Consider the following 21936-nt stretch of genomic DNA (forward strand, 5'->3'; position numbering starts at 1 on the left):
GGCCATTTGGACTAGTGATGAAGATCCTGCATCCCATATCAGAGTCCTTGGTTTAATACCCAGCTCCAACACCTGACCCCAGCTTCTTGCTAATGCAGACCCTAGGAGGCAATGGTAATGTCTGAAGTAATTGGGTTCCTGCCACTAATGTTGGAGACCTGGATTGAGTTCCTGACTTCTGGCAACAGCCATTGCAGGCATTTGGATAATGAACAAACAAATGAAATCAATCAATCTCTGTCTCTCTCTCTCAGAGTCTCAAACAAATAAATGAAAATTTAAGAGATAACATAAGGGACCAGCACTGTGGTGTAACAGGTAAAGTGGCCACCTGCAGCACCAGCATCCCATATGGTTGCCAGTTAGAGTGCTGGCTTCTCCTGGCTTCTCCACTTCCAATCCCATTCTCCGCTGATACACCAGGGGAAGCAGTAGAAAATGGCCCCCAAGTCCTTGGGCCCCTGCATCCACATGGAAAACCTAGGTGAAGCTTCTGGCTCCTGGTTTTGGTCTGGCCCAGCCCCAGTCATTTAGGGAGTAAACTAATGGATGGAAGATTGATCTCTCTCTGCCTCTCCTCTGTAATTCTTTCAAATAAATAAATCTTTTTAAAATAAATAAATAAAAAGATAATATAAAGTGAATAAAAATCTTAAGTACTTAATATAATTAGGTATTTTGGGAAATGGGAAAACTATTTCATACTTTTTTTTAAAAGATGTATTTATTTGAAAGATTTACACAGAGAGACAGCGAGAGGAGAGAGAGGCAGAGAGAGAGAGGTCTTCCATCTGATGGTTCACTCCCCAATTGGCCACAATGACCAGAGCTGCGCCGCTCTGAAGCCAGGAGCCAGGAGCTTCCGCCTGGTCTCTCACACAGGTGCAGGGGCCTAAGGTCTTGGGCCATCTTCTACTACTTTCCCAGGCCATAGCAGAGAGCTGGATCTAAAGTGGAACAGCTGGTACTAAAACCGGGGCCCATATGGGATGCCAGCTCTTCAGTCTTCAGGCCAGGGTGTTAACCTGCTGTGCCACAGCACCGGCCTGGTACATTTTTTTTCTTTAAGGAACTAGAATTTTTTTTTTTTTTTTTTTTTTTTTTTAAGATTTATTTACTGGGGCCAGCACTGTGGCGTAGTGGGTAAAGCCGCCGCCTGCAGTACCAGGCTCCTGGCTTCAGATCAGTGCAGCTCCAACCGTTGCAGGCAATTGGGGAACAAACTAACAGATGGAAGACTTCTTTCTCTCTCTCTCTCTCTCTCTCTGCCTCTCTTTTTCTCTCTGTGTAACTCTGCCGTCCAAATAAATAAATTGATCTTTAAAAAAAAAAAAAAAGGCAGATGGAAGACCTTCCTCTCTGTCTCTTCCTCTCACTGTCTAACTCTACCTCTCAAATAAATAAATAAAATCTTTAAAAAAAAAAAAAACTTCCTAAATTCTGAGGGGAAAAATAATATGAACAGAAGATATTCGCAAAGTTGATAGGGTGGTGTCCAAGCTAGTTTTAATATGTTCCTCATTGGTAGCAAGTCAGACAGAGAAGCTGTGGAGTTGGACAACCTGGATATTGTTTCCCTGGATTTAAAAACTGTTTGATCGGCCAGGAAACTCTTGCAGTAATGCCAACTTACATTCATACAAACCCAGCAACAGAATGATCTTAATCAAAATAAAGGAGAAATAACAAATGCAGAAAATGTATTTCTTAGAAATAATTCAATAGTATTGTTGAGTAAATGGGTACAGATGGAAAGGCACGTTTGAAATCAGGGATTGTACCAGTTTTTCTATTAGCATCAGTAATCCCACCCGTGAACGACATTCTTTCTTGCTAGGTCTGTTAATGGAGTATACCGGATTGGACTGTATGCTCTTAAAGACATGCCAGCTGGTACTGAACTCACTTATGATTACAACTTCCATTCCTTCAATGTTGAAAAACAGGTAAGAATAGTGAATATAGAGAGGTTGAATGCTGTCACTTATAATGCCATGAAATGTGAGCCTTCAATAATTATTAACTTGGAGCCAACCAGAAATACCTAGAAGATAGTTTTTCACTTTACCTACCTGGGATACATAGAGCTCAGTTACTGTTTTAGAACTCTAAAGAAAGAAATTGCCCTACCATTTTTAGTCTACAGTCCTTAACATTTTTGATGAAGAGATTTTTCTGAAGTTTAATCTTTCTATTTTAGTGGAAGCCCATTTCTATTTATTATACTCTCAATCAGTTATTTACCTTCATCCATAGATTCTTTAGTTTTTATATTTAACCTAGGATATCCAAACGCTCAGGCATCCTCCTTGAGCTTGTCCATGAGACTGCAGACTAAAGAAATTATTCTTTTTCCTTAAAAGCAACTTTGTAAATGTGGCTTTGAGAAATGTCGCGGAATCATCGGAGGCAAGAGTCAACGCATGAATGGACTCGCCAGCGGCAAAAGTAACCAGCCTATAACCACACATAAAAAGTCTGGACGGTCGAAAGAGAAGAGAAAGTCTAAGCACAAGCTGAAGAAAAGGGTGAATAATTATCTCATGGCTTTCTTTGAAAGCTGCTCATGAAGTCAGAGGCAATTACTGGGATAAGGGAATTACCAACAGGTGGCATCTTGATGGTTTTAGTATTCTTGGAAGTGCCTTCTGATCCATCTTTTTATTTCTATGGTCTTATCCATCTGTTTTTCAGAAAGGTCATTTCTCTGAGGAAACCAATGAAAACATCAACACTCCAACAAGATTGACCCCCCAATTACAGATGAAGCCAATGTCCAATCGAGAGAGGTAAAAAAGATTTTCATACCTGAGTTCTTTTTACATTATGTGATTTGCTTGTCAATTTAAAAAATTATTAGGGCAGGCATTTAGCTTAGCAGTTACAGTACTAGTTAGGATGCCCATGTCCCACATCGTAGTACCTGGGTTTGATACCCAGCTCTGGCTCCTGACTACTGCTTCCTGCAAAGCAGTGGTAATGGCTCAAGTAATTTCATTGCTGCCACCCATGTAGGAGACCTTGATTGAGTCAGTGGCTCCTAGCTGCAGCTCAGCTTAGCCTTACCCATTAGGGGCATTTGGGGAATGAACCAGCAGGTAGAAATGCACTTGCCTACTCCCTCTCTGTCACTGTGCCTCTCAAATAAATAGTATTTAAAAGTTTATTTACTTAAAAAGACAAGTAACAGAGAAAGGTCTTCCATTCTTTGGTTCACTCTCCAAATGCCTGCAATAGCCAGGCACAAGCCAGTCCAAAGCCAGGCACCAGGAATTCCATCCATGTCTCGAACAGAGGTCACAGAAACAAGTGCTTGGGTCATCATCTGCTGTCTCCCAGGTGCATTAGCAGGAATCTGGATCAGAAGTGGAGGCAGAGCTTCTTCACAGGCACTCTGATATGGAATGTGGGTATCCAAGCGGTGACTTAACCCACTATACCACAGTGCCTGTCCCTTTTGCTTAATTATTTCAAAGAAAGAATTAGTGGGTCCAGCATGGTGGTGTAGATGGTGTAAGATGCCACCTACAACACCTGCATCCTATATGAGTGCCAGTTTGAGTCCCAGCTATTCCACTTCCAATCCAGTGCCTGGGAAAGCAGTGGGAGATGACCAAGGTACTTGGACCCCTGCCACTATATCTCTCTGCCACCAACAGTTGAGACCTGGATGGAGTTCCAGGCTCTTGGCTTCAGCCTGGTCCAACCCAGGACTTTGCAGCTATTTGGGAGTAAACTAGTGGATAGCAGATCCTCTCTCTGTAATCTGCCTTTTTTTTTTTTTTTTTTTTTTTTTTTGACAGGCAGAGTGGACAGTTAGAGAGAGAGAGACAGAGAGAAAGGTCTTCCTTTGCCCCTTTGCCGTTGGTTCACCCTCCAATGGCCGCCGTGGCCGGCGCACTGCGGCCGGCGCATCGCGCTGATCCGAAGCCAGGAGCCAGGTGCTTTTCCTGGTCTCCCATGGGGTGCAGGGCCCAAGCACTTGGGCCATCCTCCACTGCACTCCCTGGCCACAGCAGAGAGCTGGCCTGGAAGAGGGGCAACCGGGACAGAATCTGGCGCCCCGACCGGGACTAGAACCCAGTGTGCCGGCGCCACAAGGAGGAGGATTAGCCTATTGAGCCGCGGCGCCAGCCTGTAATCTACCTTTGAGATAAATAAATCCTTTTTAAATTTTTTTTTAATTAGTGTGTATTTCTGTATAGCAATTTTGATGTTTATTGGAACGTTTTGGCTTTTGAATCCTTACTTAATTTCCTGTTAATCCTTTGTATTAAAATTGTAATTTTAAATTAACTTAAAAAAACTGTTCAGAGGCCAATCTCTTTCAGATAAATAAATAAAAATATTTTATAAATTTTATTTATTTATTTATTTATTTGAAAAGCAGAATTACAGAGAAAGAGAGAGACAGATCTTCTGTCTGTTTGTTTACTCCCCAAACAGCAGCAGTGGCCAGGGCTGGGCTAGCTGAAACCAGAAAACTGGAACTCCATCTAGGTCTCTCCCATGGGTGGTAGGGGCCAAAGCACCTGGACCATCTTCTGCCACCTTCTCAGGCACATTAGCAGAGAGCTGCATTGGAAGTAGAACAGCCAGAATTCCAACTGCCCTGGCTTATACAACTAATGTGATTTTTTTTTCTTTAAAGATTTGTTTACTTATTTTTAAGGTCAGAGAGAGATACCTTTCATCCACTGGTTCACTCTCCAGATGGCTGCAAAGACCAGGGTGGCCCAAGCTGAAGCCAGGAGCTAGGGGCTCTGTTCAGGTTGCCCACATAGGGAGCAGGGGCCCAAACACCTAGGCCATCTTCCACCGTTCTTCCCAGGCCATTAGCAGGGAGCTGTATCAGAAGTGGAATAGGCAGGACAGGAACTGGTGCCCCTCTGGGATGCTAGCATCACAGGTAGCAGCTTTACCCACTTTGCAACAATTCTGGCGCCACAACTTGAGTTTATTGATTAATAAAAGAATTTTATTCCTTCTTTGCAGGAACTTTGTATTGAAGCATCATGTGTTCTTGGTCCGAAACTGGGAGAAAATTCGTCAGAAACAGGAGGAAGTAAAGCACACCAGTGATAATATTCACTCTGCATCATTATATACCCGCTGGAATGGCATCTGTCGAGATGATGGGAATATCAAGTCTGGTAGGGCATGGGAGATATTCCTGTTCTGTAAGATCATCCTAAAAGTGATTATGTTAGTCACGTTCTATCTATTTAAAGATTCCTTTCAGTCCAGTCCAAAAAAGTTAGCATGCATATCTACTTGTTAAAGCATTAGTCAGTAATAACGTATCCTTCCCAGCTCTGTAACTTCTCTATCTCTACCCTTCAAAATAGGAAGAAACCACCTTCCACCATCCTCCCTGACATCACCTACATTCTGAGATAGTCACTAGGCATGAGATGATAGTGAACCATCTGTATTCCTACCTGAAAAATAACTTGCAGATGGAGTAAATAGTGATGCCAGATGTACTGTGGGGAGAAAAATGTCATTACTATCAATTCAGAAGACTTTCCCACCTTGTAGGTAGTCAGCAGTAGACACATATACCATCAGATTCCCTTGATCTAACCTCAGGAGTGACTGATGTAACAGCATTCCTGAGTTAAGGTATTACCAGAATAGACTGAAAGCAGAGGAACTGGCATGTCTAAGCATTCTTTCTAATGGAAAATAAACTATGGAAATGATTGTGCTCTTCTTATATTCTTTTCTTCTCAAAAAGTAGAAACATTTTTGTATGATGTATGAGAGAATATGCTGAGTGATAACTAAAAAAATTCAAATCTTTGCCCAAAGTCATACCTCCTTTCAGCGACTTAACTGGCATGAATCCTTTGAACTCATATCCCAACAGTTCAGATTTTCTGGTATTACCAGTAAGCATTTACTGAGCGCTTATTTGAGAGTACTTCATAAAGGTCATGGGAAAATGGAATTAAAATGTTTACTTTGGTACAAAAAATTTTTTGAAGGGCCAGTGTTGTGGAGTAGCAGATTAAGCTGCTACCTGCAATACTGGCATCTCATATGAGTGCTGGTTTGAGCCCCAGTTGCTCCACTTCCAATCCAGCTTCCTGCTAATGCACCTAGAAAACCAGCAGAAGATGGCCCAAGTGCTTTTGCCCCTGCGCTCACGTGGGATACTTGAATGAAGCTCCTAGCTCCAGCCTGGTCTAGCCACAGCTGTTGCATCCATTTGGGGAGTGAACCAAAGGATGAAGGTTGATTGCTCTTTCTCGATCTCTCTTTCTTTTTCTCCCCTCTCTGCCTTTCAAATAATTAATTCTTTTTTAAAAAGTTTTGAAATCCATGCAGTTTTTTCATACTGTGCAATTTTCCCATTAACTTTTTGAAAACCCCTGTTGCATGGATTACAAAATTTTTTATCAAAATAAATTTATGTATTGGCATCCCTGATGGGCGCCAGTTGAGTCCTGGCTGTTCCACATCTGATCCAGCTCCCTGTTAATGCATCTGTGATAGCAGTAGAAGATGACTCAAGTAGTTGGGCCCCTGCACTCATGTGACAGACCCAGATGAAGCTGCTGTCTCCTGGCTTCACCCTGGCCCAGCCCCGGCCGTTGCTGCCAACTGGGGACTGAACCAGCTGATGGAAGACCTTTCTCTGTGTCTCTCCTCTCTCTGTCTGTAACTCTGCCTTTCAAATAAATAAATAAATCCTTAAAATAAATGTATCTTTTAATACCATTTTTCACAAACTTTTTTAAGTACCATTGTAAGTTAGGCACTGAGCTAAAATTCATTAAAAGCATTTTTGTTTAATTTAATCTTCTCATGAGGGAAATACCATTACTGTTTTACATTTGAGAAGATGAGAGAGAAAGAGAGAAGTTAAAACACTGAACTGAGAATTCAAATGTAGGCATACTTTTTTTGAAAATCAGATTTGAAACTACTACATTATGTAGCACTTGACCTTATGCTGAGGTCTCTCATGGAGTGTTTATCTCTCTGATAAACTCCAGTGTTTCCTAATTTCTGTTTAAGGGGAAAGAAAGAACTCTGTGCTCACCAATACACTTAATCATTCAAGGGAAACAGAGCAAATGACAGCAATCAGTTGAGGAAAAGAAAACTACATAGAACGCCTCATTTCTTGAAATTAATTTTCACTTTGTCTTTCCAGATGTTTTCATGACCCAGTTCTCTGCCCTGCAGACAGCTCGGTCTGTTCGAACAAGACGGTTGGCAGCTGCAGAAGAAAACATTGAAGTGGCTCGGGCAGCCCGCCTGGCCCAGATCTTCAAAGAGATCTGTGATGGTATCATCTCTTATAAAGGTGACCATATCCACTCCAAATTCATTCTTGCTTTTTTTTTTTTTTTTTTTAAGATTTATTTATTTGAAAGTCTGAATTACACAGAGGGAGAAGGAAAGGCAGAGAGGGAGAGAGAGAGAGAGGTCTTCCATCTGCTGGTTCACTCCCCCAAATGGCTGCAACGGTCAGAGCTAGGCCAATCCAGTGCCAGGAGCCAGGAGCTTCTTCCTGGTCTCCCACACGGATGCAGGGACCCAATGACTTGGACCATCTTCTACTGCAGAGAACTGGGTCAGAAGTGGAGCAACTGGGACACGAACTGGCACCCCTATGGGATGCCAGCCCTACAGGCGGTGGCTATACCTGCTATGCTACAGAGCAGGCCCCCCCCCTTTTTTTTTAAGATTGATTTTGTATACTTGAAAGGCAGAGGCAAGGAGAAGACACAGAGATCTTCATCCACTGGTTCACTCCTCAAAAGGCTGCAATAGCCAGGACTGGGCCAAGAGGAAGTTAGGAGCCTAGAACCCCAGCTGGGTCTCCCATGCAGGTAGCAGGGGCCCGATCACTGGCACTGTCCTCTGCTGCTTTCCCTGGTGCCCATACAAAGTTGCTGGCATCACAGGCAGCGGCTTAACCTGCTTTGCCACAAAACAGCCCATCTTCTTACCTTCATCTGAGACATTTAAGACCAAGAATAAGTGACATTGCAGGGTTAGGGAGTGTAGAATTATAGGACCAATTATAGTCTTTAAGGATGACTGTTCTTACATGTTAGTTTTGTGTTTATGATAATTTTATTTTATCATAGTGATTTTTTTTTATTTTATCATAGTGATTTAAATGTATTTTGAAATCTTGCTTTTAAGCTGTAGGATAGCTAGTCCTGTCTGCATCTATTGGATGCAGATCTCTGGCTTGGATATAATTTCCCTGAAGGAGTAATTAGCAAATTAAGAAAAAAAATTATAAATATATTTTATCAGTGGATGCTAGCCAATTTTTTATTTTCAGATGTGTATCTTTGAGAATCTAACTAAAGCTATGGACCCTTTCCCAAGAAAAATGTACATACAAAATTTCCTATATGTTGTAGGGTTCAAAAGCCTTAAAAACATCTACACAAGGGACAGCATTGTGATGTAGTAGGTAAATCTGATGCCTATGAAACCGGCATTCCAAACAAGCTGCCGAGTCAAGTTCCAGCTGCTTCACTCCCAATCCAGCTCCTGGCTAATGTGCCTGGGAAAGCAGCAGAAGGCGGCTCAAGTGCTTGGGCCCTTGCACCCATATGGGAATCGTGGAAGAAACTGCTGGCTCCTGACTTCAGTCCAGCCCAGCCCTAGCCATTGTGACTGGAGAGTGAACCAGCAGTTAGAAGATCTCTCTCTGTCTCTCCTTCTCTCTGTAACTCTTTCAAACAAATAAAAAATAAATCTAAATATTAAATAACTAAGTTTAATGATTTAAATTCCCTTTAAAAATCTACCTTAAGGGGAAAATGGGGAAAGGGCTTTAGTGCAGTGAGACACGTGGGACACCTGCATCCTATTTTTTAGTACCAGGGATGGCTCAAGTGCTTGAGTCCCTGCTATCCACATGGGAGACCTGGATTGTGTTTCTGGTTCCCAGCTAAATGCCTTCAGTGCTTCAGCCATTGTGGGCATTTAAGGAGTGAGCCTGCTTATAGGAGCACTCTGTCACCTTTCTCTTACTCCTTTGTCTCTGCCTGTCAGATAAGTAAATAAAGGATATAAACTTTCAAGAAAATTAACATTTACTGTAAAAGTTTTTATGTAAACACCTTTACCCTGCTCCTTTCCCCTTCTAAGACACATGTTTGGGATGTATAATGGGGATAGTAGTGGGAAAAGAGATTATAATTTTGATAGTTTTGTATTCTCAGTGACTTTCTCTGACAGTGAAATTTGGGAATGTTTAAAGTGAGAAGTTTTGGGGCCAGCATTGTAGTGCAGCAGGTTAAGCCACTGCCTGCAACACCAGCATCCCATATGAGCATCAGTTTAGTCTTGGCTGCTTCTCTTCAGATCCATTTCCTTGCTAGTGCACCTGGGAAAGCAACAGAAAGTAGCCCAAGTACTTGGGCCTCTTGCCACCTGTATGGAAGACCCATAGGGAGTTCCAGGCTCCTGGCTTTAGCCTGACCCAATGCTAGCCATTGTACCCGTTTGTGGAGTAAACAGCAAATGGAAGATAGGACTCTCTGTCTCTTCCTCTCTAACTCTGCCTTTCAAATAAATACATGAATCTTTAAAGAATTTAAATAAAGTAGGAGGTTTTGGAGCAGGCATTGTGGCACAGCAAGTTAAGTTGCCACTTGGGATTTGGGACGCCTGCATCCCTTATTCAAGTATCTGGTTGAAGTGTCAGCTACTCTGTGTTTCCAATCCAGGTTCCTGCTAATGCATACCCTGGAAAGTAGCAGATGATGGCTCAAGTACTTAGGTCCTGGCCACCCACATGGGAGACCCAAATAGCATCTGGCCCAGCCCTGGCTATTGGCAAACATTTGAGAAATGAACTAGCAAACGCAAGAGCTGTGTGTGTGTCTGTTTCTTTCTGCCTTTCAAATAAGTAAATAAACATTAAAAAATAAAATGGGAGATTTTGACAAATATTTGATTTATTTTTAAGATTTATTTGGAAAGCAGTGACACAGAAAGAGAGAATCTTCCACCCACTGGTTCATTCCCTAAATGACTGTAGCAACTAGTCTAGGCTGAAGCCAGGAGCCAGGAACTCTATCTAGGTGTCCTATGTGGGTGGCAGGAACTCTAGTACTTGAGCCATAATCTGCTGCTTCTCAGGCACACTAGCAGGGAACTGGATTGGAAGCAGAATAGCCAGGACTCAAAGCAACACTCTATTACAGGATGACAGCCCTTACTGTACTGTACCACAGCATCCGCCACTGAAGCTTTCTGTTGTTAGTTTGGCCATCACCTTTGGCTTATCTCTCTTACTTTCCTTAAATTCTTAGGAATTTGATTCTTTTTCTTTTCCCTGACTACAATATATATTACAGTGTGTGGTTGTTTTGTTTTGTTTTGTTTTGTGGTTTTTTTTTTTTTTTTTTTTTTTTTTTTTGCAGTCTTTTTAGCTTAAAAATATACAGAAGAATGCAGGGACCAAACTGCCATATGGCATAATGTAGTTTGGTTTTTTAATAAATATTTTTATTCATTTATTAATTTGAGTGGTAGAGTTACAGAGAGAGAGGTCTTCCATTTGCTGGTTCACTCCCCAAATGGCTGCAATGGCTAGAGCTGCGCCAATCTGAAGACAGGAGCTTTTTTTTTTTTTTTTTTTAAGATTTATTTATTTATCTGTTTGAAAGGCAGAGTTATAGAGAGGCAGAGCAGAGAAAGAGAGGTCTTCCATCTGCTGGTTCACTCCCCAAATGGCCGCAACAGCTGGAGCTGCGCGGATCTGAAGCCAGGAGCCAGGAGTTTTCTCTAGGTCCCCCAAACAGGGGCCCAAGAACTTGGGCCATTTTCTCCTGTCTTCCCAGGCCATAGCAGAGAGCTGGATCAGAAGTGGAGCAGCCAGGACTTGAACTGGCACCCATGTGGGATGCCAGCACTGCAGGCAGAAGCTTTACCCACTATGCCACAGCTCCGGCCCCACCAGGGGCTTCTTCCAGGTCTCCCATGTGAGTGCAGGGGCCTGAGCACTTGAACCATCTTCCACTGCTTTCCCAGGTCATATCCAGAGGAGTAGCCAGGACACAAACTGGCGCCTATTTGTGATGCTGATGCCAAAGGCAGAGGCTTAATCACAATGCCAGCCCTTAAAAAAGATTATTTATTGATTTGGAAGGTAGAGTTACAGAGAGACAGAGCAGTCTTCCATCCACTGGTTTACTTCCCAGTTGGCCACATGGCCAGGGCTGTGCCAGGCTGAAGCCAGGAGCCAGGAACTTTTTCCCAATCTCCCACATGGGTGCAGGGGCCCAGGGATTTGGGCCATCTCCTGTTACTTTTCCCAGACACATTAGCAGGTAGCTGGATCGGAAGTGGAGCAGCCGGGACTCCAATCAGTGCTCATATGGGATGCTATCACTGCAGGTGGCAGCTTAATCCACTGTGCCACAGCACCAATCTCAAATTGCTTTTATGATACAGAATACTTACTATAGGAAAGTGAATTCCAGAAAATATAGCACTAAAGTATTCATTATCTGCAATTTTAATTAATTCACACCAGTAGAATAATATTAATTATGTAGTTAACAAGAACTAGAAAACCTTTTTTTAAGATTTATTTTTTTATTTGGAAGGCAGAATGACAGAGAATGAGATCTTTCTTCCATCTGTTGTTTCACTCCTCACATGCCTGCAGTAGCGTAGGCCTGGACAGGGCCAAAGCCAGGAGCCTGGGACTCCATCTGGGTCTCCCACATGTGTGGCAGGGACCCAAGTATAGGAACCATCATTTGCTGCCTTCTCAGGTGCAGTATGAGGAAGCCTGGTTGGAAGTGGTGATGTAAACAGGACTTGAACCAACACTCCAGCTGGCACTATAATAGGAGCTGTGGGTGAGCAGTGGCTTAATTGCCTTGCTAGCCAGAACATCCATCCCTAGAAAACATTTTTTAGATGAGATGATCTTTTTTGCTACAGTAAGATTTATTGAGGGGCCAACACTGTGGTGTAGAGGGTAAAACTGCTGCTGCCTCTGATGCTGGCATTTCATATGGGTGCCAGTTCAAGACCTGGCTGCTCCACTTCCAATGTTGCTCCCTGTTAATGGCCTGGAAAAGCAGCGGAAGATGGCCTAAGTCCCTGGGCCCCTGCACCCATGTAAGAGACCCAGAGGAAGCTCCTGGTTCCTGGCTTCAGCCTGGCCCAGCCCCGGCTGTTGCAGCCATTTGGGGACTGAACCAGCGGATGGAAGATCTCTCTGTGTCTCTCCTTCTGTATCTGTAACTCTGCCTTTCAAATAAATAAATAAATCTTTTTAAAAAATAAAAATAAATGATTTATTGAGCAGGAATTTTCCCTGTACAGCCTGGCTGCCTCAGTAAGTTCCTGTCTCATTTTTCATAGAAAGTTTTCCTCATTACCCAAATGTTGAGGCTGTTGTATCCTTAATGTCCTAGGCAATCTTGAGCGTATCCTGTGCTCCCAGCTTTTCCCCCACAATTCTGGCAAAGTGGGTTTTTCACTTTGGCCTCAACAGAACTTGAACTTTTTTTCAAGATTGATTGATTGATTGATTGATTTGAAAGGCAGAGTTACAGAGTGTCAGAGAGAACAGGCTTTACCTGCTATGCCACAGCACCAGCCCGCATTTTTAATTTGGGGGAGAATCTTGCTCTTTCAGCCAGTTGATGCTGCCTCCCATGCACATTAGTGTCTTTCTGCTAACCCTTGCATTCCTTTGTAGATTCTTCCCGACAAGCCCTGGCAGCTCCACTTTTGAACCTCCCCCCAAAGAAAAAGTAAGTTCACATTTGCAGGAGTCATCTGAGTTTTAGAAAAGTACTGAGTGTACTGGATTAATCCTCTGGCTTTTTATTTCAGGAATGCTGATTATTATGAGAAGATCTCTGATCCTCTAGATCTCATCACCATAGAAAAGCAGATCCTTACTGGCTATTATAAAACAGTAGAAGCGTTTGATGCTGACATGCTCAAGGTCTTTCGGAATGCTGAGGTATTTTTCACTGACTTCAAACACAGATTTAAGAAGTTTGTTGTGAAGAGAACCTTCTAGAAGTTTAAGATTTTTGCCCTCCTACCAACTTTCCTATTCTAATTGAGAAAGACGGTTATTTCTATTGCATACCCTTGAGGTGTGTATTACAGTGTACTAAATACTGCAGAACCCTGAAAATGGTAAAGATCATGTTACCTTTTCAAATAAAATTTTAAGTTAAATTGAGAAGACTAAAAAGGATTTCTTTCTTTTGCTTTCTTCAGAAGTACTACGGGCGTAAATCCCCAATTGGGAGAGACGTTTGCCGCCTACGAAAGGCCTATTACAATGCCCGGCACGAGGCATCAGCCCAAATTGATGAGATTGTGGGAGAGACAGCAAGTGAAGCAGACAGCAGTGAAACCTCAGTCTCGGAGAAGGAGAATGGGCATGAGAAGGACGATGACGTGATCCGCTGTATCTGTGGCCTCTACAAGGATGAGGGCCTCATGATCCAGTGTGACAAGTGCATGGTGAGGGGCTGAGATGAGGCAGGAGCCTGGGCATGATGAGCTAGCAATCATATTCAAAGCAGCTTGACTTGACCGGCTTTCTCTGAAATGTAACCTAATCTTGGTTTCTGTTGTCCCTCACTGTTTGCTCTATTGTCTTTTGCTTTATCTCTCTTTCATTTACTCTTTGCTTCTTTTTCTACCTCACATTCCTTGTTTGTTTGTTTTTTAAGATTTATTTATTTATTTGTTTGAAAAGTAGAGTTGCAGAGAGAGAAATCTTCCATCTGCTGATTCACTCCCCAGATGGCTGAAACAGCCAGAGCTAGGCTGATCCAAAGCCAGGAGCTTCTTCTGGGTCTTCTACATGGGTGCAGGGGCCCAGGGACCCAGGCCATCTTCTACTGCTTTCCCAGGCCATAACAGAGAGCTGAAACAGAAGTGGGGCAGCCAAGACTCGAACTGGCGCCCATATGGGATTCCAGCACTGCAGGCAGCAGCTTTACCTGCTACACCACAGCACCGGCCCTACCTCCCATTCTTTCTGCCCATTTTCTGTTGTACCCTTCTCACATAATCTGTATTTTGGAAATTGATAGTATTTAGGATAGTGTTTTCCCTTGGAAAACATTAGCAATAGTACTCACTGTATTGCATGAATACATACGGGTGCAATTAATAAACACACAAAGGGTTTCTTAGGAAGTAGTCAAGGTCTGAGCTTGAGCCCTAGAGTCCTCATTTAATACATGTGAACTCACAACCTTATGTGTAAAGTGGGTCTTTGAATCACACTTAGGATTGTTGAGAGAATAGAATTAAACAAGAATAAGTGAAAACATGTAATTATAAGGTCATTCACAGTAGCCATATCATACGTGCATTTTACTTAGCAAGTTTATAGAGTTTGGTAGTCTATTAATTTGTCTTCATCACCTGCCCTTTTTTGGCCCGCATATATATTATGAATCAGTTAACATTATTTTATTTAGACATAATTAGCTTTTTTCCTCTTATTTGGCCATTTATCTCTAATTCTCACTCACCACCTATTCCTTAGTTCCTATTTTACTTTATCCTATCCTATTAATACATTTTTTATTCTTAGCCTCCAGGACTTCTCCCAATAATTCTAAATCCCCCTCACCTTCCTCCAACTGCACCATCTTCTCTAGGTGTGGCAGCACTGTGACTGTATGGGAGTGAACTCAGATGTGGAACATTACCTTTGTGAGCAGTGTGACCCAAGGCCAGTGGACAGGGTAAGCTGCCTCCTCACATAGCACGTGGTATCCTTTCTGCCCTGCTGCTGCCTGCAGGATTTCCTCTGATAAGTTAGTCACCTTTCTTCAACTTCACAGTGAGGATAATAATTCTGCCCTTCCTTTTCTCAGGACTGAGCAAAGGGAAAACAAAGTATTCAGAAATCTGTGGAAGGAGTAGTACTCTATAAAACAAGAGGTTTTTTGTGTTTTTTTTTGTTTGTTTGTTTTTAAGATTTATTTATTTAAAAGGGAGAGTTGCAGAGTGAAGAGGGGAAACAGAAAGGTCTTCCTGGGGCTGGCCTTGTGGTACAGCAGTTTAAGCTGCAGCTGACATGCCAGAATCCAGTGTAGTCCAATCTGAGTCATGGCTGCTCCACTTCGAGTCCAGCTCTCTGCTCATGTGCCTGGAAAAGCAGCAGAAGAGAGCCCCATGTATTTGGGCCCTGCCACCTATGTGGGAGACCTGAATGGAGTTTCAGGCTCCTGGCTTTGGCCTGGCCCAACCTTAGCCATTGTGATCATTTGGAGAGAGATCCAGCAAATGGAAGATCTCTTTCCTTCTCTCTCTATAACTGTCTTTCAAATAAATAAATTTTTTAAAAATCTTTTTTTAAAAAATACCAAAAAAAAAATTTCCATCTGCTGATTCACTCCCCGAATGGCTGCAATGGCAGGGGCTGGGCCTTGGCTAAAGCCAAGAGCCCAGAACTCCATCTGGATCTCCCACGTGGATGTCAGGGACCCAAATATTTGGGCCATCTTCCTTTGTTTTCCAGGCACATTTGCAGGGAGCTGGATCAGCAGCCAAGCAGCTGGGACTCAAACCAGTATATGAGATGCTGGCATTGCAGGCAGCAGTTTAACCTACTATGCCACAGCACTTGTCCCAAAACTAAGGTTTTTATAAATGGTATCAACTCTTTGTAAAAGGAGCAGATTCTCAAGTCCAGGACTTGGTACTCTTAAGTGTCATTTATGTTGGGCAGTGTTTCAGTGGAAAGAACACTGGCCTCAGAGTCAGCAAATGTTAGTCCTAGGCCCAATTTTTTTCTTTGTAGATTTATTTATTTTATTTGAAAGGCAGAGTTACAGAGAGAGAAGGAGAGACAGATCTTTCATCTGCTGGTTCACTCCTCAAATGGCCACAAAGGCCAAAGCTGGGCCGGTCTGAAGCTAGGAGCCAGGAACCTCTTCTTTGTCTCCCATGTGGGTGCAGGGGCCCAAGCTCTTGGACCGTCTTCCACTGCTTTTCCCAGATTCATTACCAAGGAGCTGTATGGGAAGTGGAGGAGCTGGGACTCAAACTGGCACCCATATGGGATTCTGGCATTGCAGGAAATGGTTTAACCCACTTTGCCACAGTGCTGGCCCCCCAGGCCAACTTTATAGCAGAGAAGATGAGTGATTTGCCAGAGTTATTTTTTTGGTAAAGATCTATTTAATTAAGCCGGCACCGTGGCTCACTAGGCTAATCCTCCGCCTAGCGGCGCCGGCACACTGGGTTCTAGTCCCGGTCGGGGCGCCGGATTCTGTCCCGGTTGCCCCTCTTCCAGGCCAGCTCTCTGCTGTGGCCAGGGAGTGCAGTGGAGGATGGCCCAGGTGCTTGGGCCCTGCACCCCATGGGAGACCAGGAAAAGCACCTGGATCCTGGCTCCTGCCATCGGATCAGTGCGGTGCGCCGGCCGCGGCGGCCATTGGAGGGTGAACCAACGGCAAAGGAAGACCTTTCTCTCTATCTCTCTCTCTCTCACTGTCCACTCTGCCTGTCAAAAAAAAAAAAAAAAAAGATCTATTTAATTATTTGAAAGTCAGAGTTACACAGAGGGAGGAGAGGCAGAGAGAGGGAGAAAGAGAGAGGTCGTCCATCCGCTGGTTCACTCCCCAATTGACCACAATGGCTGGAGCTGCACTGATCTGAAGCCAGGAGCCAGGAGCCTTCTCCAGGTCTTCCCACAGGGTTGCAGGGGCCCAAGGACTTGGGCCACCTTCCACTGCTTTCCCAGGCCATAGCAGAGAGCTGGATTGGAAGTGGAACAGCCGGGACTTGAATCAGCACTCATATGGGATGCCGGCACTGCAGGTGGTGGCTTTACCCTCTACGCCACAGCGCCAGCCCCGCCAAAGTTATTAAGTGAATTCCTGTTATGGCTCTGCCACATGTGATCTTAGGCTAGTATAAAAGAGGGGAGTGAGACAGCATTTCTTAACAACAGTGCTATTGTCATTTTTAGGAAGATAGTTATTTGTCATGAAGAATGCCTTTTGTAATGTCTGGTGCCCCTGGACGCTATACCAAGTAGCATCCCCCAATTATTGTAATATTCAAAGCCCCTTCATACATATTTAGGTGCCTCTTAGATGGCACGGAACAACCACACGATTAGTGCTTCATAAAGTACTGTGGTACTCTGTCAATTTTTAAGTTTTATTATTATTATTATTATTATTATTATTATTAGGCAGAGTTAGAGAGACAGAGAGAAAAGCCTTCCTTCCTTCACCCCCTAAATGGCTGCTACGGCCGGCGCACTGCGCTGATCCAAAGCCAGGAGCCAGGTGCTTTTCCTGGTCTCCCACTCAGGTCCAGGCACCCAAGCACTTGGTCCATCCTCTTCTGCCTTCCCAGGCCACAGCAGAGAGCTGGACTGGAAAAGGAGCAACCGGAACTAGAACCCGGAGCCCATATGGGATGCCGGCGCCGCAGGCGGAGGATTAACCAAGTGAGCCATGGCGCCGGCCACTTTTTCAAGTTTAACAACTCTGGTTGCTTTCATCTTTTTCATATATGTGGTATATTGAAATGGCTAATAGTAAGTCTTAAGTGGTTGAAAATTCTAGATTTTAGTTCTTTTCCTCTCTTGCATGGAGACAAGTAGGCTGGATGTAGTCATTCCAGTTCTCATCCACTGGCTTTCTCCACTTACCAGGAGGTGCCCATGATCCCTCGGCCCCACTATGCTCAACCAGGCTGTGTCTACTTCATATGTTTGCTCCGAGATGACTTGCTGCTTCGCCAAGGTGTGTATACAGGCACTAACCCAACTTATCAAAACTGACCTTTCTAAATAGTAAGAAATACCTTTTGTTTGCAAAATAGCCATTGTCTCCTTATGGCCTTTAATAGCAATAGGTTTGTTGGGATTTTTGTTGTTGTTGTTATTGTTTAATTTTTATTTATTTATTTGAGAGGCAGGATTTAAAGACAGAGGAAGAAATAGAGATAGATCTTCCTTCCACTGGTTCACTCCCCAAATGGCTGCAATGGCTGAAGCTGGGCCGATCCAAAGCTAGGAGCCAAGAGCTTCTTCTTGGTCTCCCACGTGGGAGTGGGGGCCCAAGCACTTGGGCTTTCCTCCACTGTTTTCCCAGGCCAGTAGCAGAGAGCTGGATCAGAAGTGGACTCCAAATGGCACCCCTATGGCATCTGGCACTGCAGGTGGAGGCTTAACCTACTACACCACAGCACCAGCCCCAGCAATAAGTTTTTAAATCCTTTAGTCCCTGTGCTTATGTGTATCATCTCTCCACCAAATAATGCTACTTTGGAGAGGTTTATAAAGCTAGTGTTAAGACTGAGAAAGACATACAGGAAACCCAAGAGATAGAAGATCTCCCTCGTGTCTTTCTCATAATCTAGAATTGAAATGCTCACCATTAGACTGTTGGTTTTAGCCTTTTGTGTTTATCCTTAGATTATAAGTTCTTTCTGTGAAGACTCTGAGTCAGGTAAATGGATGCAACCAGAATTCATGCAGGGATAATTTTAATTTTCTCCTTTGGTGCTTTCCTAGGTGACTGTGTGTATCTGATGAGGGATAGTCGGCGCACCCCAGATGGCCACCCAGTTCGTCAGTCCTATAGGCTGTTATCTCACATTAACCGAGATAAACTTGACATCTTCCGCATTGAGAAGCTTTGGAAGAATGAGAAGTATGTGCTGAGATTCTGTTTGTTCCAGCTCTGCCCTACCAGAAGAGCTGAATACTCACTAGGATCTTATTAACAACTAAACCTCTCCCGTCTTATTTTTCCTTTTTTTTTTTTTTTTTAAGAGATGAGCGATTTGCCTTTGGTCACCATTATTTCCGTCCCCATGAAACCCACCATTCTCCATCCCGTCGGTTCTACCACAATGAACTGTTTCGTGTGCCACTTTATGAGATCATTCCCTTGGAGGCCGTTGTGGGGACCTGCTGTGTGTTGGACCTTTATACATATTGTAAAGGTAAGTGATCTGGGATAGCTGAGAGCTGACCTCAGTGTCTCCTGTTCATTCATCTACAATCGCCCACCCTATTCCTGTTGTCTCCATGTAATGAAAGATTCTCCCAGGCTAGCTATGAAATTTCAGAAGCTATAATGCCTTTTTTTCCTTCTTTTATCTAGTACTTAATAAATGATAACTCCCATTGCAGAAAATTTGTTTCCAATACTGTGTACTAATTTCAAATCCCAGCTCTACCACATGGTACCTATGTGTTCTTCGGCAAATTCTTAAGTATCACTTTTTCTACTGAAAATAAAGATTAGTATTTAAAGATGTTTGTCATGATTAAATATAATAACCTATAAAAACACTTGGTTTATGGTTCTCATTGAAAGCTTAATACAAGAGCCAGCGTTTCGGTATAGCTGGTTATCCTGACATCTGCAACACTGGCATCCCATGTAAGCACTGGTTCAAGTAACTGCTGCTCCACTTCTGATCCAGCTCCTTGCTAATATGCCTGGGAAAGCAGCAGAAGGTGGCCCAAGTACCTGGGCCTCTGCACCCATGTGGGAGACCCAAATGGAGTTTAGGCTCCTGGATTTGGCCTGGCCCAGCACCAGTTGTTAACAGCCATTTGGGTTTGGCGGGGGGGGGGGGGGGGGGGGTGTTGAATCAACAGATGGAAATATCTGTCTCTCTCTCTAAGTCTTGCCTTCCAGATAAAGAAATCAATCTTGAAAAAAAATTTAAAAAAATAAAGCCTGATATATATTCACTGTCTTTTTTAGCAAAGTTCTGTCACCTAGCTCTTTATCTCCATATCATAGCAAAGTAGTCTACAAGAATATATATATAATCTGTTTTTCCAATCAAAATATTCACTCAAAAATCCCTGCAGCACTAGTTTCTAGTTTCTTTCCATCCTATAACATAGTAATCTCTGCTCATATTCCCTTTCCCCTCTTTGGATACTAGTGTCTGGAAACTTCCTTTCCTTTTAGAACCACCAGATTCTTGGTTGTTCATCCTCTGCAGATGGCTGCAGTGTTTCTCTCTTAATGGTCTAGCTACTTCCCCAGCGGTATGTGGTAGTTGCTGGGCAGCCTGGGAGTGGAGGGGTGAGGAAAAGACTCTTTAACAGTGTTTGGATTCTTAGGGAGACCCAAAGGAGTGAAGGAGCAAGATGTCTACATCTGTGATTATCGGCTTGACAAGTCAGCACACCTTTTCTACAAGATCCACCGGAACCGCTATCCTGTCTGCACCAAACCGTATGCCTTTGATCACTTCCCCAAGAAGCTTACTCCCAAAAGAGATTTCTCAGTAAGTCTCCCTTTTTCCTTAACAGTACAAGTCATGACAGTCTGTTCCCAACATGGAGTTTACAGCCAAGTGGCTCTCTCCTTCATCCTGTTTCCCGTTTCTCTGAGTTGTTTGAACAGCCTAAATAGCATCTTCTCACACATGTCTGGGGAAATGGCTCACACTATGATAAGGTTTTCCTTTCTTCATTCATTCACTGCTGTTAATTTTTGCTGTTGAGCCCAACATCTCTAAGTTTTCGTGTTGTTTTGCGTACTTGTAATTCTAAGCAAGTAGAAAGAATGAAAAGCACCTGGGAAAATCTGTGGTAAAAATAACTTAGTGATTTTTATTTTTATGCCTGGATTAAAAAAAATTTTTTTTATCATCTCACTGTACAATAAATAAGCATAGGTAGTGACTTTATTTTCAGCCTCTTTCCCATGTATTTTTTTCTTTCAAATTGTTGAGAATCGGGCTGGCGCTGTGGCGCAGTAGGATAATTCTCTGCCTGTGGCACCAGCATCCCATATGAGCACCAGTTCTAGTCCTGGCTGCTCCTCTTCCAGTCCGGATCTCTGCTATGGCCTGGGAAAGCAGCAGAAGATGGCCCAAGAGCTTGGGCCCCTGCACCCACATGGGAGACCTGGAAGAAGCACCTGGCTCCTGGCTTCGGATCGGCGCAGCTCCGACCGTTGCAGCCACTTGGGAGTGAACTAGCAGATGGAAGACCTGTCTCTCTGTCTCTCCCTCTCACTGTCTGTAACTCTACCTCTCAAATAAATAAATAAAATCTTTAGGAAAAAAATTGTTGAGAACATACGAGTTATTTTGCAGTATTCTTCTTTCCAGAAAGACAATTATAAATGAAGCTGGCATTTGGCTCAGCAGATGAGAAGCTATAGGGACATTTGCACCCTATATCAGAGTGTCTGGGTTTGAATCCCAGCCTTTCTTCCCTTTCCAGTTTCCAGCTAATGCACACACCGGGAGGCAGGAGATGGGGAGCCAATTATGGATCCCTGCCACCATGTGAGAGACCCAGATTGAGTTCCAGACTCCTGGCTTTGGCTTGGTCCAGCCCTGGCTATTGCAGGCATTTGAGAAATGAATCAGCAAATGGAAGATATCTTTTTATCTACCTCTCTCTCTCTCTTTCAACCTTTAAAATAAAAGTAAATAAATACGTTTTAAAAAATAAAGATTTTGCTTATCTATTTATCTGTTGGCTATAAAGAAATCCTAGTTGAATTCCTTATCCCTGAGTCTCTCTTTTATTTATTTATTTTTTTTATTATTATTTTTTTTTGACAGGCAGAGTGGACAGTGAGAGAGAGAGACAGAGAGAAAGGTCTTCCTGTGCCGTTGGTTCACCCTCCAATGGCCGCCGCAGCCGGCGCGCTGCAACCTGTGCGCTGCGCTGAACGAAGGCAGGAGCCAGGTGCTTCTCCTGGTCTCCCATGGGGTGCAGGGCCCAAGCACTTGGGCCATCCTCCACTGCACCTCCGGGCCACAGCAGAGAGCTGGCCTGGAAGAGGGGCAACCGGGACAGAATCCGGCGCCCCGACCGGGACTAGAACCCAGTGTGCTGGCGCCGCAAGGAGGAGGATTAGCCTAGTGAGCCGCGGCGCCGGCCCCTGAGTCTCTCTTAATGGGCCTGTTCAAAATTCATAGCTGTCGTGAAATAAT

At 43.6% G+C, this 21936-nt stretch overlaps 1 protein-coding gene across 36 annotated transcripts in view; it reads left to right on the forward strand.

Moving 5' to 3' along the window:
- ASH1L (ASH1 like histone lysine methyltransferase) overlaps nucleotides 1–21936 on the forward strand; it is a 241742-nt gene that overhangs the window by 213184 nt on the left and 6622 nt on the right. For all 36 annotated transcript variants that reach the window (XM_051857197.2, XM_070077550.1, XM_070077542.1 and 33 more), the window contains 13 exons: nucleotides 1838–1946; nucleotides 2364–2528; nucleotides 2695–2789; nucleotides 4996–5153; nucleotides 7166–7318; nucleotides 12707–12761; nucleotides 12844–12976; nucleotides 13243–13491; nucleotides 14646–14732; nucleotides 17663–17753; nucleotides 18527–18665; nucleotides 18788–18960; nucleotides 20102–20268. In XM_051857197.2, coding sequence (XP_051713157.2) covers nucleotides 1838–1946; nucleotides 2364–2528; nucleotides 2695–2789; nucleotides 4996–5153; nucleotides 7166–7318; nucleotides 12707–12761; nucleotides 12844–12976; nucleotides 13243–13491; nucleotides 14646–14732; nucleotides 17663–17753; nucleotides 18527–18665; nucleotides 18788–18960; nucleotides 20102–20268 — 1774 coding nt within the window. The remainder of the gene's footprint in view (nucleotides 1–1837; nucleotides 1947–2363; nucleotides 2529–2694; nucleotides 2790–4995; nucleotides 5154–7165; nucleotides 7319–12706; nucleotides 12762–12843; nucleotides 12977–13242; nucleotides 13492–14645; nucleotides 14733–17662; nucleotides 17754–18526; nucleotides 18666–18787; nucleotides 18961–20101; nucleotides 20269–21936) is intronic.

This window comes from Oryctolagus cuniculus, chromosome 7 (genome assembly GCF_964237555.1).
Source record: "Oryctolagus cuniculus chromosome 7, mOryCun1.1, whole genome shotgun sequence".
Taxonomy (NCBI): domain Eukaryota; kingdom Metazoa; phylum Chordata; class Mammalia; order Lagomorpha; family Leporidae; genus Oryctolagus; species Oryctolagus cuniculus.